At 61.9% G+C, this 17,242-nt stretch overlaps 1 protein-coding gene across 5 annotated transcripts in view; it reads left to right on the top strand.

Moving 5' to 3' along the window:
• The window catches only part of ANK1 (ankyrin 1), a 129,714-nt gene extending 114,310 nt beyond the window's left edge, over positions 1–15,404 (top strand). For 4 of the 5 annotated variants that reach the window (XM_084615183.1, XM_084615180.1, XM_084615181.1 and 1 more), the window contains exons 37-44: positions 909–1,040; positions 1,749–1,895; positions 6,224–6,779; positions 7,412–7,694; positions 9,576–9,659; positions 9,931–10,083; positions 10,367–10,488; positions 13,204–15,404. In XM_084615183.1, the coding sequence (XP_084471309.1) occupies positions 909–1,040; positions 1,749–1,895; positions 6,224–6,779; positions 7,412–7,694; positions 9,576–9,659; positions 9,931–10,083; positions 10,367–10,465 (1,454 nt within the window). In that variant the 3' untranslated portion in view covers positions 10,466–10,488; positions 13,204–15,404. The remainder of the gene's footprint in view (positions 1–908; positions 1,041–1,748; positions 1,896–6,223; positions 6,780–7,411; positions 7,695–9,575; positions 9,660–9,930; positions 10,084–10,366; positions 10,489–13,203) is intronic. The other variant, XM_084615182.1, reaches the window with a different exon arrangement.
• The last annotated feature ends 1,838 nt before the right edge of the window (positions 15,405–17,242 follow it).

Raw genomic sequence — 17,242 nt, forward strand, 5'->3', positions numbered from 1 at the left:
ATCTTTGCATGCCGGTGCACCGTCCCCTCGCACATCTCTGCATGCCGGTGCACCGTCCCCTCGCACATCTCTGCATGCTGGTGCACCGTCCCCTCGCACATCTTTGCATGCCAGTGCATCGTCCCCTCGCACATCTCTGCATGCCGGTGCATCGTCCCCTCGCACATCTCTGCATGCCGGTGCACTGTCCCCTCGCACATTCCCATGCACACACGCCTGTGCACTACCTTTCGGTACGCATGCACACCAGTGCCCCACCACCTTGTGTACCCATGCACCCCCTTTGCGGGTTGTGCACACACACCTTCGCATGCACACACTGCTGTGCACCGCCCTGTGGCATGGATGTACACTGTTGTGCACCGCCCTCTTCCACCCACGCAGGCATGCACCGATGCACCCTGCACACCCCCCATCTCTGTGCCAGCCAGGACAGGATTTTGCAAGTTTTCCTGCTTCCTGAAGCAGGGCAGCAAGGTCTTTGGGACTGGGGCCCAACCCAGCAGGGGCAGTGCTGATATCACTTGTTACGTTACAGCCACGGCTACCAGGAGGCTCAGGAACCATCCTTCCAGGTCGGAGCAGTTTGTGACCCAGCTGCAGGCAGCCAGGCAGAGCCCAGCGGGCCCTGTTTCACATCCAGTGACACTAAACTGGGGACCTTCTGCCCTTTTACTCCCCCCGCATTATTCTGTCGCATGGGCGGGATGTACACGCTCTGGGTGGACGTGGGTGGAGACACGTGGGGGACAGCTGGACCTGGGTGGCATCCGCAGGGCTACTTGCCTAGAAGTGTCTCGAGCAGAGGTGGCCGCACCCGTGATGCTGGTGAGCGGGTGCTGTCCCCTGCTCTCTGTGCTGCACAGGAGCTGGTACTGTGCCTAACACATGCGCTGTGTTTCCTACAGAGCTGGCCCGGGAGCTGCAGTTTGGGGTGGACGATATCAACAGGATCCGGGTGGAGAACCCCAACTCCCTGCTGGAGCAGAGCGTGGCCTTGCTCAACCTATGGGTCAGCCGTGAGGGCAAGAATGCCAAGAGTGGGTATTTGCCACCTTCTGCAGGGGCGAGGGCACAGGTAGCACCCCAGGGGTTCCACAGGCGGCCTGTGCCGCCAGCCCAGGGCTCTAGCAGGCATGCCAGGCGGGGGGTGGATAGGCAAGGTGGGCCGGGGAGCTGAGCCGGGGGAGGGTAGGCAGGGCAGGCCGGGGAGCCGGGCCAGGCATGGGTAGGCAAGGTGGGTTGGGGAGCTGAGTTGGGCGTGGGTAGGCAGGACAGGCCGGGGAGCAGGGATGGGGTGGACACACACACGAGGCCGCAGAGCCGGGCCAGGCGTGAGTAGGAAGGGCAGGCCGGGGATCCGGGACAGGCATGGATACACATGGTAGGTTGGGGAAGAGGGGACCACTATATCCTATCCAGTCTTTCCCCCCAAAAGAGGCTGGGCCATCCACAGACATGCAGTGCTTCCTTGCACACGTCATGCTACGCTGGCTCATACGTGTGCAGCTGGGCGCTGTTGGCTCCCATGCACAGCTGGCCTGCGCTGGGTCACAGGTCTGCATGCGTATCTGTTCCCAGGGGGATTTGCAGCGCAGTTTGAGGGTGGCTGAGTCCATCGGGCTGGGCCCTCTTTCCAGAGGGCGGGTGAGGCTGGCATGTCATGGGTGGGGGCAGCGGGGATAGATCTGCCTGGCAGGGGTGGGCCTGTGCTGCCTTTTGATGACACCAGCTGCTCCCCCTGACAGTGGAGAATCTGTATGCAGCCCTGAGGAGCATCGACCGCAGCGAGATTGTCAACATGCTGGAGGGCTCGGGCCGGCAGAGCCGCAGCCTGAAAGGCGACCGGCATTACGCTGACAAGGACTATTCCCTCTCGCCCTCCCAGATGAATGGTGAGTCCCTGGCACTCGGCTGTGAACCAACTGGGGACCCCATGCTCCCGCGGGTGAGCCTGAGCCGTGAGTCCCTCGGCAGGACGGGCGTGACATTGCCCTGGGGACGGACGGCAGCCAAGCAGAGACAAGACACCTCAGTGAGACCAGCGGCCTGCCAGGCTGCTCTGCTCCAGCCATGCGGAGAAAATCCGAGTTCCCACTGACATAAAGGCTGGGGGGCCTGGGGCAGGACGTTGAGCCTGTCTGGGCTGCCCACAGACTAGCTGACTGTGGGCAGAGAAAGCAGCCTCAAACCAAGGGCCCGGCCTGCATGGCTCTATGCTGTGGCCAGGTGTGAGTGCGACACAGGTAGACATACCTGCCCCAGCACAGCTAAGAAAGCGGTGTCAATGCGACAGCGTGAGCTGTCCAAACTGGGCACCCTAGGTCCATAGCTGGGTTTTAGCCCATACCGAAGTCTGCACCACTGCGTCTGCACGGTCTGAAGCCAGCAGTGCGGTCGCAGGGGACGTCGGCAGTGGGGGTGGGCGTGCCCAAGCCAGCGCTTTGGGGGAAGTGCAGCTGCAAGGAACTCAGCGCCCCAAGGCCAGCCCCAACCAGGCTCTCGGAATAGCCGCTCCCGCTGCCCAGGCTGCAGCCGCCACATGGCTCCTTTTAATGTGCCCATACGTCTGCCCGTGCTGGAAACGACCCCTCCAACTCCAGTGTAGATGTGCTGCACCCTGCAAGGCCTGACCCCAGCTCTCTAGCCTGCGCGCCCAACCTCCCTGGCCCCTCAGCCGCGAGGTTGCACAGCTCTTCAGGCTCAGCCCGGGTTGCAGCGTGTTACTAGTGAGCAGACTGCCCTGCCGGCCCCACCCGTCCCACCCAGCTGACAGGTCTCTGCCCTCTGCCTGCCTTCTGCTGCAAGCCGGGCTCACGCAACTTCCCTTGTAGCCTGTGACAACCCTGGGCGGGGCAGCAGCTTGTAATCAGACAGCCTGGGGTGTCCAGGCGCGGAGGGCTGGGTGCCGGGGGCGTGGTCAGGTGCCTGCAGTGAGCGTAGTGGTCCCGTGTCCCTTTGGGCCCAGGCAGGGGTGTGTGGTCGGGTGCCAGCCTTGGCAGCAGGAGTCCCTTTGGGCCCTTGTGCCTTGCCTGGGGGAGTGGCTGTGAGCTCTGCATGCTGAATGCTCTCCCCTTTGTTCTGTTTCTCACACATGCCATTCAGGGCTGCCGGGTGCAGGCTGCGTCAACCTTTCTCCTCTGACCTCCTCTTGACCTCTTGTTCTCTCCTCCTCCTCCACTGCCTGTCTCCACTGTCTCCACCTCAGCTGAGCCCTGGGAGAGCGGCCGTCCTGCTCGGGCGCGTGCATGGCACCAAGGCACTGCCAACACCTCATGGCTGTGTGCATCCGCTTGGCCCTCTGTGGGCTTCCCCCAGCAATGCCCCAGGGCCTGCTCCGCACAGCACCCCCAGCACAGAGAACAGTGTCTCTGAGTGGGAGCCGGGCGAGCAAAGCCACCTGGCCGGCGAAGAACCCCGGGTGCTGCTGTGCTGTGCCAGGCCTGGCCCTAACTCACTCTGTGCCCAGCCCAGAGGGTGATGGCCTGTGCCCAGCACTGAGCCCATGGCACAGAAGGGTTAATAACCGAACGCCCCTCGTAGGGAGTCGTGCCCCCTGCAAGGAAGTGTTGCTGGACACCCAGGAACCACTGTGTCTCAGTTAGCAGTGAGCTGCCAGCGTGGCAGAGCCCTCAGAGGCAGAGACCTGGGCAGCACTGGCTCTGGGCCTAGCCAGCAGACCCCCCAGGGTTTGTGTGGGCAGCAGAATCGCAGGGGCTGTGCAGGCTGAGGAGGCAGGTGGCACGTTCTCCGGGTGCTGACGTTGGGGGAGAGGAGGTTGGCGTGGCTCAGGGGAGCTGTGAGATGGGAATGGGGCAGCCCCAAGGCCAGAGCCATTGCAGACTGGCCAATCTGTAGGGAGCGACCCTGAGTTGGGCTAGAGCTGACCAGTGGGGATTCTGTGGCTCTGGAGGTCTGGTCAGGGTGTGCCCAGCATTGGGCAAGTCTTGGCTAGTGCTGGTGAGTGCCCTGCTGCAGGGTAAAGACGTCTCTATGCTGCAGACACATGTTCAGATCAGAGCCAGGGTCCCTGGCACCTGGGGAGAGCAGGGCATGAACAGGCTGAGGTGGCATGATGTGCAGGGCCGTGGTGGCTGGCACTCCTGCCTCTGCCTCTTCAGCTGCCCTGGGCAGTCAGCCACAAGGTGCAAGGACCTGGCAGCACTCGCAGCCACAGAGCGACCGGGACGGGGCCCTTCGGGCCGGAGCCCCAGGGCTGTGTGTGCAAACAGCACGGATGTGAGCCGGTTTGGTTACAGGGCAAAGTGTTGGTGTAGCCACAGCACCAGGGCACAGGTCCCTGTGGAAATATCCGCGACGTGCTCTCCATGGGTGTGCAAATGGCAGCAGGGGTGCCACCAGGATGCCCCCCTCCCTGCCCACCACAGGTGCTACTGGGATGCCCCTACCCTGCCCCCAAGTGTCCCCAGGACATGCAGCGCCCCATGCCCGTCAGGGCTGTTGGGTAGGAGAGATATCCAGAGCCCTCCAATGCCTGTAGGGTCTCTGGCCATGGCCCATGCATGTCCCACTGCTGCCCAGCTGCATCTCCATTTTAATGCCCACCTGGGGCTCAGCAGGTGGCTCGGGAAATGAGCAGCTGCTGCCGGGGTGTTGGGTCCCTGTGCACCCAGCCTCCTCCATGCCTCCACCCCTTAGCACTGCGCTGCGCCTATAGGGCAGGAGGGGCCTGGCTGGCTAGCTCTGCCCGCAGCCCACAAACCAGCCAGCCCTGATCTGAGGGGCTCCTGAAGCCCCCACCCTCCTGATTCTGCCCCATTCTGCTTGGGAGCTGCAGTCCAAGGGAATCCTGTACCGTCTCTCCCAGAGCCAGACCGGAGTTGAGCCTGGAGGCACAAGACTGGCAAGGGGGCTGTCATAAATATAAAGGGAAGGGTAAACACCTTTAAAATCCCTCCTGGCCAGAGGAAAAACCCTTTCACCTGTCAGGGTTCCTTCCCCACTCTGAACTCTAAGGTACAGATGTGGGGACCTGCATGAAAACCTCCTAAGCTTACTTTTACCAGCCTAGGTTAAAACTTCCCTAAGGTACAAACTATTTTACCCTTTGCCCTTGGACTTTCGCTGCCACCACCAAATGTCTAACACCGGTATTATTATTATTAGGAAAGAGTTCGTTTGGAAATGTCTTTCCCCCCAAAATCCTCCCAAATCTTACCCCCTTTTTTCTGGGGAAGGTTTGATAAAAATCCTCACCAATTTGCATAGGTGACCACAGTCCCAAACCCTTGGATCTTAAGAACAATGAAAAGAAGGAATCAGTTTCTTAAAAGAAGAATTTTAATAGAAGAAAAAGTAAAAAAGAATCACCTCTGTAAACAGGATGGTAAATCCCTTACAGGGTAATCAGATTCAAAACATAGAGAATCCCTCTAGGCAAAACCTTAAGTTACAAAAAGACACAAAAACAGGAATATCCATTCCATTCAGCACAGCTTATTTTACCAGCCATTTAAAGAAATCAGAATCTAACGCATATCTAGCTAGATTACTTACTAAGTTCTAAGACTCCATTCCTGTTCTGTCCCCAGCAAAAGCATCACACAGACAGACCCACACCCTTTGCCCCCCCCTCCAGCTTTGAAAGTATCTTGTCTCCTCATTGGTCATTTTGGTCAGGTGCCAGTGAGGTTATCCTAGCTTCTTAACCCTTTACAGGTGAAAGGGTTTTTCCTCTGGCCAGGAGGGATTTTAAAGGTGTTTACCCTTCCCTTTATATTTATGACAGGGGCACTGTGGGTTAGAATTGAGAGATCTCAGCAGAGGCAGGGAGGGAGCCCAGGCAGGGCTAGCAGGGAGCTGGGGGGCACAGGCAGAGCTGTGGGCGGGGAGCCCAGGGCAGGGCTAGCAGGGGGCTGAGGGGCATCGGCAGAGCTGTGGGGCAGGGGAGCCTGGGGTGGGGATAGCAGGGGGCTGGGGGGCACCGGCAGAGCTGTAGAGGGGAGGGGAGGCCAGGAAGGCTAGCAGGGGGCTGGGGGGCACCGGCAGAGCTGTGGAGGGGAGGCCAGGCAGGCTAGCAGGGGGCTGGGGGGCACCGACAGAGCTGTGGGGCAGGGGAGCCCAGGGCAGGGCTAGCAGGGGGCTGGGGGGATGCAGGGAACGCAGCGCTGCCCAGGGGATGGGGACAGTGTGGGCCTGTCCCATCCTCTCCGTGTCTGCACAGAAAGGCTGCTGGAGCTGTTGCCTCTGTCTGCCCCTGTAGGTTACACTTCGCTGCAGGATGAGCTCCTCTCCCCTGCCTCCCTGCAGTACACGCTGCCGTCCCCGCTGCGTGCAGACCAGTACTGGAACGAGGTGGCCATCCTGGATGCCATCCCCATGGCCCCCACCGAGCAGGACGCCCTGCTGGAGCTGTCCGACATGCAGGTGTGGTCCTCGGGGCTCACCCCCTCGCTGGTGACTGCTGAAGACTCCTCTCTGGAGTGCAGCAAGGCTGAGGACTCGGACGCCATGAGTGAAGGCCGCTTCCCGGGGCAGCTGCTGGATGATGTGCACGGCCTGGACCACCTGGGCTCGCTGGATCTGGCTGAGGACGACACAGTGGATTCAGATGCCATGAATGGCCTTATTGACCTGCTGGAGCAGGAGGAAGGTCAGAGGTCCGAGGTGAAGCTGCCAGCGTGTGAGCGCCAGGCTGGGCTGGCGGGGGAGCAGGTCTCAGAGGATGAAGTCTCTTTTGTTTCAGGCCAGCAGAGGGTGCAGGTCGGGATCCTGGAGTCGCCAACTGTGAGCCGGGTCATGGAGAGGAGCACGGGCAGGTAATGCTTCCTGGCCAGGCTGCTTGGAGCTGGACAGGGCAGCCCGAGGGACCCCTGGGGTGTCCACGCCACAGGGCAGAGCCACGCTTGGCCAGGGAAGGATTGGATCGGCCAGGGAGCTTCCCACGGCTTTGGGGAATCCCTCAGCAACCACCTGGGGTGCCAGCCCAACTCCAGGCTCGGGGATGGCCATGGTGCTCTCGTTGGCAGGGAGCTGAGCTCCCGATGAAGGTACTCTGCTGGGGCTGAGGGCTGCCTGGCAGTCCCTGCCGCTCCTTGCCATAGTGCCTGGGGCAGGGCGAGCACGAAGGGCCTGGCTGGCCTCTAGGCCAGCTCCCTCCCCTTCCTCACCCGCTCCTTGTGCCATCAGCCTACTGCTGTGCCCAGACAGGGCCAGGCCGCCCGTGGGTGTCTCTGGAGGGCGTTCTGTTGCTCCGTGGCTGGGGTGGGGTGTGGGGCTAGTTCGGGATCCACGTTACAAAGGGGGGCTCCGAGTGCAAAGGCCGGTCAGTGGGGCCGACAGCCTGTGTGTGGGCAGGAGAACGAGGCTGGGCCCACACAGGGGGCAGCATGCCAGAGGGTAGAAACTGACCGTGTCTCTCTCTGTCCTTGTTCCTCTCTCTGCTGCCCAGGCTGAGGGACTGGAATGCAGAAGGCTCCTTTGTCTCCTGCCTGCAGGACCTGCCTGAGGGCTCCTGGCAGGAGGGGGTTCCCAGAAGCCCACGTCTGCTGCCCAGAGCAGCCCCCGGGGCAGCCCCCCAGGGGAGGGGCCAGGAGCAGGTTCTGGGGCCCCTGCCCGAGCGTCTGCGAATCGACCCCCCTGAGGAGAGCGGCTGGCAGCCCCAGCACACGAGGAGCCAGGACTACAGCCAATGGCTGGAGGAGGCGGATAGCAGCTTCTTCAGGCAAACGAGGGTACGAGGGTGACAGCGAGAGCCGGTCCCCGGGGGCTGTGCATTGCAGTGGAGCCACTGGTTGGAGCCCCCTCGCTGTGCGTGAGGCCCATGGCACCCTTGCCGGGGCCAGAGCGCACACAGGAGTGAATGCCAGGCTGCCCTATCTGAAGAGCCTGGCCTGGGAGCCTCCGCTTCTTGAGCAGAGGCACCAGAGCCTGGTGACCTGCCCACCCCTGCCCCCCGCCCAGCAGCTGGGGTCCCTCAGCAGAATACCCCATGCTTTGGCACAGAGTGCTGGGCACGTGCCTTCTGCTGCCCTGCCCCCAGCTCCGGGCACTGCCCCCTGCCAGCCTCCCTGCCCGGGCTCCTGCGGGGGAAGGGGCCCAGAATAGCCTGGCTTGCACTAGGCCCAGGGGTTTGATTTCACATATGAGCCTCTGCCTCTGTTCTTCATTTATAACCCAGACAGCCACCTGCATGCTTCCTAATTGGGTAGCTCCCAGGGCGCCTGCCCTCTTCGGGTCGCCAGCACCAGGCATGGAGAGTCCAGAAATAGAGCTGGCCCGGATGGCCAGGGGCAGGGCTGGGATTTTGGGAATCCTGCCATGGCCAGGCAGAGCTGGGCAGGGCCAGGGAAGGGCTAGTGCAGGATGGCACATGGAGCAGGGTGGGCATGGCGTAGCAGGCCCTGGGGTGCTGCGGGGCGCCCTGGACCAATCCTCCCAGAGCACTTCCCAGGACCCCCAGGGTGGGGGACGGGGAGGAAGAGCCCTGCGGTGAATGCAGCGATGCTGGGGGCTGGCCGGCTTTTGCAGCCCCTTGGCTGGAGTCACTGAGGGGCTGCGTGACTTCTCCACACTCCTCACAAGTCTGCTGTGGGTGAGACTATGAGTCCTGGCTCATATCGCCCACGCTACCCTCCTGCCCCGTCCGCAGCCCGCCACAGAGACACTGCGGGGGGGCAGCTCCCCTCTGCCTGGGGGGAGGGGCCGCAGCTGTCAGTCTGAGGCCAGATGACTTTGACAGAGCTCCGAGTGCAGAGGACAAACCCACCTGCCTGCCCGGCAAGTGGTGCAGCCGGCTGGTATGCAGGAGCTACAATTACCCCAGGCTGCGCACAGAGCAGGGGGCAGCCGAGCCAGAGGCAGCGCGCACGCCCCACTGCAGAGCGACGCCATGGCCAGGATCTAGGCGCTGGGCTCGGCAAGTGGCCATGCGCTTGTGGCCCTAGCAGACGCACCATGTTGGCCTTCCTGACCCAGCTGCTGATCACCCTGGTGCTGCTGGGCTTCTTCCTGGTCAGCTGCCAGAATGTCCTGCACATTGTCAAGGGCTCCGTACGCTTCCTGCTCAAGCACGTCCACCAGGAGCTGGACAAGGAGCTGGGTGAGAGCGAGGGGCTGACGGACGATGAGGAGTCCATCTCCACCAGGGTGGTCCGTCGGCGCGTCCTTGTGAAGGTAACACAAGCGGGGAGTGGGAGCCCTGAGGCATCAGGCACTGCCTTGCCTGTGGGGCTGTCGCTGGCCCCAGGGGAGCCATGCAGAGCCAGCCTGCTCGTCACCTCCTGTTCCAGCTCAGGGCTCTGAGCCTGGCTCGTTCCTGCATGCCCGGAGTGTAGCACTCGTGTGCCCTGGTGCTGGCCCTGCCCCTGCGCTTCCAGCAATGCTGCTTCCCAGTGAGGGGTCTGGCAGGGCTAGGAGCTGGCGTGGTGTGGTGCAGGGGGTTGGCACATGGAGTTGGCAGTCAACGGGGAAGTCGGATTTGGTGTCACTTATGCAGGGGCTGGGGCTTTTGCCCCACTTGGTGCCCTGAAGTGAACACAAGGGACTGCCTGTGGGGCTTTGGCTCCCTGCCCTCCCCCTCACTGCCTCACTCTGTTCTCTCCCTGGTGCTGCAGGGCAATCAGGTTCAGGATATTCCGGGGGAGCAGGTGACCGAGGAGCAATTCACTGACGAGCAAGGCAACATCGTCACCAAGAAGGTGTGTACGGGCCAGACACAGAGCCCCCCAGTCTCCGCGCAGCGTCTGCCCTGCTCTCCTTGCCCCCAGGGCTGGATATTCTGGGGCCTTCCCTGGAAACATCCCTCACCCAGTTCTGTCTCGGGGGAGCAGCATGCCCCAGCTTGGGGTGCCGATGGCAGGGCAGGGCCGAGCGGGAGTAGGACTGGAGGGGTGGTGTGGCTGAGTCCCTGGGGGTGTGTGGGGCCTAGCCTGGCCGGTGGCAGGCAGCTCTAATGCCCACTCTCTGCAGATCATCCGGAAGGTGGTGCGGCGGATCAGCGCAGGCGATGAGGAGAAGGAGGTGATTCTTCAGGGCTCTCTGCAGGAGCCCCAGGAGCTGGAAGCTGAGGCAGATCACTTTATGAAATATGCCATCCTGCATCAGGACAGTCTGGGCAGCAAGGTACAGAGCCTGCTCCTCTCCTGGCCCTTCGCCAGCTCTGGGCAGCACAGCCATGCGCCCGGCCAGGCAGGGCTCCTAGAGGGCTCTGGCTGGATCCTCCCTGGCCTCCTCTCCTTCCCTGTGCTCTTCTTCTGCTGTACCTCTGGGGCTGTGAGGGGCCATGCTTCCCCCCTCGCTGCAGCCTTCTCCTTGCCTGCCGGCTCTCCCGTCCTCCTCCTTGTCCTCTCTGTGTCTGTCTGTCTGTGTGACGCCTCCTGCTTCCTCTCTCTGCTGCTCTCCCCAGGAGGAGGCGCAAGGGCACATCCCAGAATCGGAGCTGATCGGGGGCAGGATGGGGGCTTACATAGTGAAACGAGCCAGCCTGAAAAGGGAAAAGCAGTGACCCCTCCCAGGGCCTCTTCCGAGGTAATGCCACCTTTGTTCTGACTACAGATCCAGCTCTCTGTGCTGTGTGCCCTGTGAGGAGCCCACCCAGCCACTTGCGCTCCCCCTGCCCAGAGGGGAGACTCGGTTGCTCCATTAGGGCATGCTGGAGAACAAGCCCAGCGCTGGCTGCCTCTTCGCCACTGCTGCCAAGCCTGCGAGCCCCATGCTGCTCCTGGGGAAGGGGGCTGGCTTCTCTGCACACTGCATGCCGGGGAGCCTGCCATTGTAGCACCTATCTGTCTGGCTCACATGGCATTCTAGGGGAGGAGGGTGTCAGGCTGTCACCACGGTTATGACAGCCAGGAGGATTGTTACTGTGGGTTACAGTGTACTGTGGGGGCTGCGATGGTGTCATCACAATACCGACAGCCAAGGGCACTGTTACTCCAGGTTACAGTGTACCATGGTGGCCACGATGGTGTTACCACAGTGACAGCATTCCAGGGGATTGTAACCAGTAGCTACAGCATGCAGTGCTGTGAAGATTGCCCTTGGCACAGTCCTTCCCTGCCAGCTCTTGGGCTGAGCTTTGCCCTGGACCCCATTCCCTAGTGCAGCTGCCCCATTCCCCATTTCTCTGCGTGCTCACCTTGCCCCTTGCAGAGGCCCCAGTGCCGCTGCTATAAATAGCCCCTGAATGCTGCCCCAGTGACAGGTTGCTGACATTCCAGCCTGTCAGGCAGTCCCTGCGCTGTCAGCTGTGCCCCAGAGCTTGTCCTGGAGCCTGGGTCTGGGGTTGGGTTTCCTGGAATGAGGTGCCAAGTGCCCTGGAGCATGGGGCTGACCCACGGCGGCGCCTCCTCACATCAAACGCCCTCTCAGCGACTGGGTGCTGCAGGGAGCTGCACATTGCACCTGGGGGAGGCCAGCCCCTGCTCATGGCACCCATAACTCACAGCCGCCTCCACCTGCCACATAAGCCGCGTTCACCCGCAGCACCCCTTGGGCATTGCTGCCTGGCAGTGCTGCTAACATGCCATGCAGGGCCTTCTTGGTGGGGTCATGAGGGGCTCTGGGCACCAGAGGGCAGCAGAGAACCTACAGCTTGCAGGCAGCTGCAGGTAGGGATGGGGGAGCTGTGGTGGGAGGAGGGAGAGGGCAGGCAGTGTGCCCGTGGCCTGGGGGGGCCATGTGCCCAGGGTGGAGTGTAGGGAGCTGACAGCAGTGAGGGAATAGGAAGGTCCGTGTGCCCATGGCAGGTATGTGTGCAGTAGCGATGGGGGGGGGGGAGGGCTGCATGCCCATGGCAGGGTGTCCAGGGCATTGTGCCCGGGGGGTAAAGGGGCAGATGGGGCAGCAGGCAGTGCGTGCCTATGACAGAGATGGTTGTTTTTGCTGGTGGGGTGGACGTACCAGGCTCCAGTCCCACCAGGATCTCCTGGCAGCTCAGGGCCTGTCTGCAGTGACGTATGCGCGGGTCTCAGAGGCTGAGCCAGATTGGCAGCTGGATGCCAGGGCCATGGGGCGACCACAGGACAGGTGCCTCCTACTCTCGACACTGTGACGCTGGGTGTTGGGTCGTTTCCTGGCCCTCGGACATGGCTGGATGCATGCATGGACACGGCGTGCCTTGCTGTCCCTCACGTGCTTGCACCCAGGAGCCCTGCAGTGCTGCGGTTCCTGCTGAGAGGCCGGGGGCTGATCTGCAGCAGGAACCCTTTCCTGGCTGCCTCTATCCTGCTAGAGCGCAGCCGGGGGGGTGGGTGCCTGCCCCGCAAGGACAGGCGCTCCCTCGGGTCTCTGTCGTTTGTGCATGCATGAGCATGAGACGCATGGCATGGCCTGTACTGCAGGAAGACAGGTATCCAGCCTAGCTCATTTCTCTGCAGTGTTCTGGGGAGGGGGTCCTGGGGCTGGCTGTCCCCAGGGGTGGGGCCTCCCTGCTCCCTCACCCGTGCTCTGCGAGCTGCAAGTCTGGCCCAGCCAGCTGTGCGGCCTGCATTGCAGCGCAGGACACCTGGGTTCTTTCCCTGGAACAGCACGGGCTGAGAGGCAAGGGCTGGTGGCTGCAGTGGTGGCTTTGCGGTGGGGTGTATGTTCCTGCACAGAGCGCTCGTGGGCGGGCGTGGCAGGGAAATAACCTGAGAGAGCCCATCTGGCCCCTGCACAAGGCTGCAAGTAACAGTTAAACCTCTGGTGACGGGGTGGGGGACACTCACCCCCCTGTGCATTCGTCATCACACCCTGCCCAGGGACCACCTCCCCTCCCAGACCACCACAGGGCAGTAACCCCCAGTCCATGCGTTCTGCCTCACGCCTCTGCATCCCCCACACGGCCGCCCCGGCTGAGCACATCTCCAATGCAGACAGCCATTGCCGGGGCCTGTTCCCTCTGAGCAGGCAGCTGACTCCCGCTGTTCACAGCTGCGGCTCCAGCACCCTCCTCACTCCAGACCCTTGGCAATGAACAGACAGGGGCTGGTTTCAGCCAGCATCTCGCCCTTTGCTGGGTGCTGCAGCGTTGGGTGCCAGAGGGTCTCACATCCAGCACCAGGGCTTCTGCTTTCCCAGCTGCCTCCTACCTTTGTCCCTGCCCCCAGCATCAGCCAGTGCCTGGGAGCTGCTGTCCTCTGGTCCAGTAGCCATGCCTGTAAGTGGAGCGTCGGGTCATGCCCCCAGCTCTGGCCTGCTGCCCTGCGGGGGAGCCAGCAGGCCGCTGTTTGTAACCCAAGCTCCATCTTCTCTGTCCTTCAGGATCTCACCTCCACCCCGAACCACTGACTGCAGCCACGTGCGGCCAGCCCCGCAAGGAGAGGCGAAAGCGGACAGGCGACGGGAGCAGGGCTGGCTGTACGCGTTGCTCTAGGCTAATGGCATGATTTCTGTAAGAGACTTACTTCCCGTCCTATTCGCATGATTGACCGACTGCCAACGCATGACTACGGACGGGGACCCCAGGAGCCAGCAGCACCCGGGGCAGCGTTTCTCTGGCAGGGACGTGACTCTGCTGCGCACACCCTGACTCCGGACAGGAGGCTGCGGCTATGAAGGGCTGCCCAGGGTGGGGGCGTCGGCTCCCACCTATCCCTCATGCTGTCTCCTGGCTGGATTTTGCTGCTTCATCCCCTTCCAAGGAGTGTGTCGGGAGGGGAGGATGTCAGAGCCTAAGGGGGCGGTGGGAGGAGGGCAGAACTGCAGCTCTCGAGGGAGCAGCCCCAGCAAGGGCAGGGACTGGATTGTGGCTGCCTTGCCCCTGTTTCTCCAGGAGTTTCCCCCAGTGTGAGCGTGTGGCTCCCAGCAGCACTGAGCTCCTCGCTTGTGTTGAAAGTGTAAACTGTACAGTACTCAGCCTTGTGTATATGAACAAATAAATACTATGCAACGCCCGAGGGCACTCAGCGGTGTGCAGAGCACTGCCCGCTCCGTGCCCGCATACCTCGCCGGCTGTAGGACAGGGATGGCTCATCAGCCCCCGCCAGGGAGGAGCTCCGGCCAGTGCAGCTGGGAAGCTGGTGGTGTCAGAGGGCGACAGAGCCGAACCTCCCAGTGTAAGCCTGGCGCTTTTACTCCCCTTGGCCTTGTTCATTTCCTGACACCCACACGGGGCCAGGCAGGGGGCTGGGACACCTGTGCCAGCCCCTGCCCCCTTTGGTTACAGATAGGGCAGAGCTGAGAGCCTCCCACCGGGCCCTACTGCCCTAGCACGGGACGGGCAGGTGGTGAGGACTGGCACAGCCCAGCACCTGCCTCAGCCCATGCTTGGCTCTACCCAGCACAATGGCTGCTCAGGAGAGATGCAAGGAAACAGCAGTGGGGTTTGCACCCCTGTCCTCTGCACCATTTGTGAGGCCCTCCAGGGTCCCTCGGCCTCTCTGAAAGGCCAAAATCAGCACAGCCCCAATGTCCCCTGACCCTTCCAGGACCAACCCCCAGTGCCCAGGGCAAAGGAGGCGCGTCAGAGCAGCTCTCCCAGGCTCTTGCACTGCGTCGGCACCACAAACCCTACTGCTGCAGCCCGGCCAGAACAGAGAGGGTCACGCTGCGCCCTGGCGTCCCAGCCCCGGGAGCTTTAACTGGGGACAGCAGAGCTCTGCCCCAGGCTGGCCCCTTGGCTCAGCTGTTCCTGCCAACAGCTCTGTCCTGGCAGGAGGCCGGGTGGGGGGTGGGGGGGGAGCTACCTGGGCCATGTGACATGTGACCCCAGGCGGGCTGGTTGCAGGAAGGGGGTGCTGGCTGCCACGTCCCTCACCTCCCTTAAGGGTGCAGGAAGGAGCCAGGCAGAAACAACTGGACTTGTGCTTTCCCCAGGACGTCGCCATGGCCCCATCTCAAAGGGGCTGACATGTTTCCCGGTGGCAACGCCCAGGCCAAGCCCGCCACTGAAGCCAGGCTGCAGCCGCCATGCTCAGCAGGCCTTGGCTGGGGGGCAGGTCTCGTTGCAAAGCCCTCTGCTCCCCGGCAGGCTGAGGAGGTGGAGTAGATGCAGAGGCGCGACTAGGCCAGCCTTCTCCTCGGAGAGCAAAGCGGCACCACTGCAAACCACGTAGGGTACAGACCGTCCATCCACAACCCTCCGCTCTGTAACATAATGTCCCTAGAATGGCTGACTTTGATAGCATCTCCGCAGAGTCTAGTGCGGCCCCCTGCTTTGGCCTCTATACTCCGTAGGGAATGCTCCACTGCACTGTGCCGGCCCCGCGGGAGCCGTTGCTTCGCGCTCTGATTGCTAGTAGGAGCTGGTAGGGGCAGGGACGCGCACGACATGACACCTAGAGAATGCTGCAGGCTGCGCACTAGACGCTTTTTAGAAGTTTTAAAATAATTTTATTTCCTTTTTTTACTGTTATGACGACGAGCCTTTTGGCTCTCCCTGCCCCCATCTTAGCCGCTGATGTATAGACCATTCTCCCTGTACACAGCTACCAGACTACAACTTAATAAAGAAACCAACAAGAGCTGGGCCTTGTCTCTGCTTTTCTGCGGGGGGCCAGGGGTGTCCTGGCCAGACAGCAGCTCCCTCCCTGGGGTCCCCATTGCCCAGGCTAATGGAGGGAGGGGTAACAAGGCTGCAGATCTGGTGGTCAAGTCCGTGTCCTGCCATGAACGCACACCACTGCCTTCCCTGCTCACCAGGGTGGGAGGGAGGGAGAGCTGCAAACAGAAAGGTGCCCAGGGCAGTAAAAGATTCAGGTCTGCTGCCCCAGCACAGGGCTGTCCCCTTGAAGGTGGGACCCAGCAGTGGCAACCTCTGGGGATGTGCCGAGGCCTGGAGGCTCAATATCCTGGTGGGACACAGGCGGACAGCACCAGCCCTGTGCAGGGAATGACATCACCACCCCTGCTTCTCGTGTCACTTGCTGCCTTGCCAGAGCTGAGTGCTGCCCCTTGTGGGAGGGCCACCCGGAGGCACACCCAGGTGCACTGGCTGCTTTCACTGTGGCTGCCTGTGACCTTTGCCCCCCAGCCCCCAGCCCCGTCACAGAACAGTGGGGAATAGCCCATGGCTTTGGCCATGTGGGCACCTGGGCACAGAGCCCCGTTCGCACACACAGCAGGTGTCTGGCTGGATTGAACAGCACCGACTCAAGGGAGGGAGATGGGAACCAGCTTCCCAGTTGGTGCTGTTTGTTAATCGTTTTCCTGCCTGCTGCCTGGGCAGGGGAAGGGCATATTTGCATGTGTGCACGCATGACTGTGCATGCAGGGACAGATGTATGGGGCGGGGGGGGGGGGGGATGCAGGGACAGGTGTGGTGGGACATGCATGCAGGGGGGCACATGTGGCTGGGGGGGGCACGTGCAGAGACAGGTGTGTGGCTGGTGGGGCATGTGCAGGGACAGGTGTGGCGGGGAGTGCATGCAGGGACTGTAGGGGGGGGCACATGTAGGAACAGGTGTGTGGCGGGGGGCACATGCAGGGACAGTGTGTGGCGGGGTGTCACGGAGTCCCTGGGCGATGCTCTGGAACTGCTCCCCATGAAGACAGTCAGGACTCTGGGGCAGTTGCCTTCCTGTGAGCAGCCTGTCTGCAGGACATACAGCTCACACAGCTTCCACCTTCCTGGGTCTGACCTCGGAGCATTCAGCATCCTCTGCCCCTCCATGTGCTTCCCACAGCAAGTCTGCTCAGGCGGGGTCTTGGGGAAGCCAGAGGGTCCTGCCCCCCAACTTCGCAGTCAGACGTGACTCTCAGCCAGCCAGGAAAACAGAGGTTTATTAGACGACACGAACATGGTCTAAAACAGAGCTTGTAGGTGCAGAGAACCGGACCCCTCAGCTGGGTCCATTTTGGGGGTCAGTGAGCCAGACAACCACGTCTGCCCTTCACTCCATGTCTCCAGACAGCCCCAAACTGAAACTCCCTCCAGCCCCTCCTCCTCTGGGCTTTGTCCCTTTCCCAGGCCAGGAGGTCACCGGATTCCTTTGTTCTCCAACCCTTTAGCTCTCACCTTGCAGGGGGGAAGGGCCCAGCCCATCAGGTGCCAGGAAACAGGGTGTCGGCCATTCTCTGTGTCCAGACCCCTGCACACACGTGCCCTCTAGGGCTCTGCAATGATCATACACCTTTACCCCACCACCTAGATACTTAAGAACTGCTTAGGGGAAACTGAGGCACCCCCACACTATTCAGAGGAAACATTAAGAACAGTCCTGCTTCGTCACATCTCTCCCCCCTTCGAGATCGAACTGAGCGGGGTCACTTTAGCCAGTGACCTGGGGAAGTTCGAAGCCACCAACATTCCCACTGATGCCCCAGTATCTCTCCCATTCCTTGGTAGGAGTTACACCTGGCC

This window comes from Lepidochelys olivacea (assembly GCF_965140295.1).
Source record: "Lepidochelys olivacea isolate rLepOli2 genome assembly, chromosome: 26".
NCBI classification, from domain to species: Eukaryota; Metazoa; Chordata; order Testudines; family Cheloniidae; genus Lepidochelys; species Lepidochelys olivacea.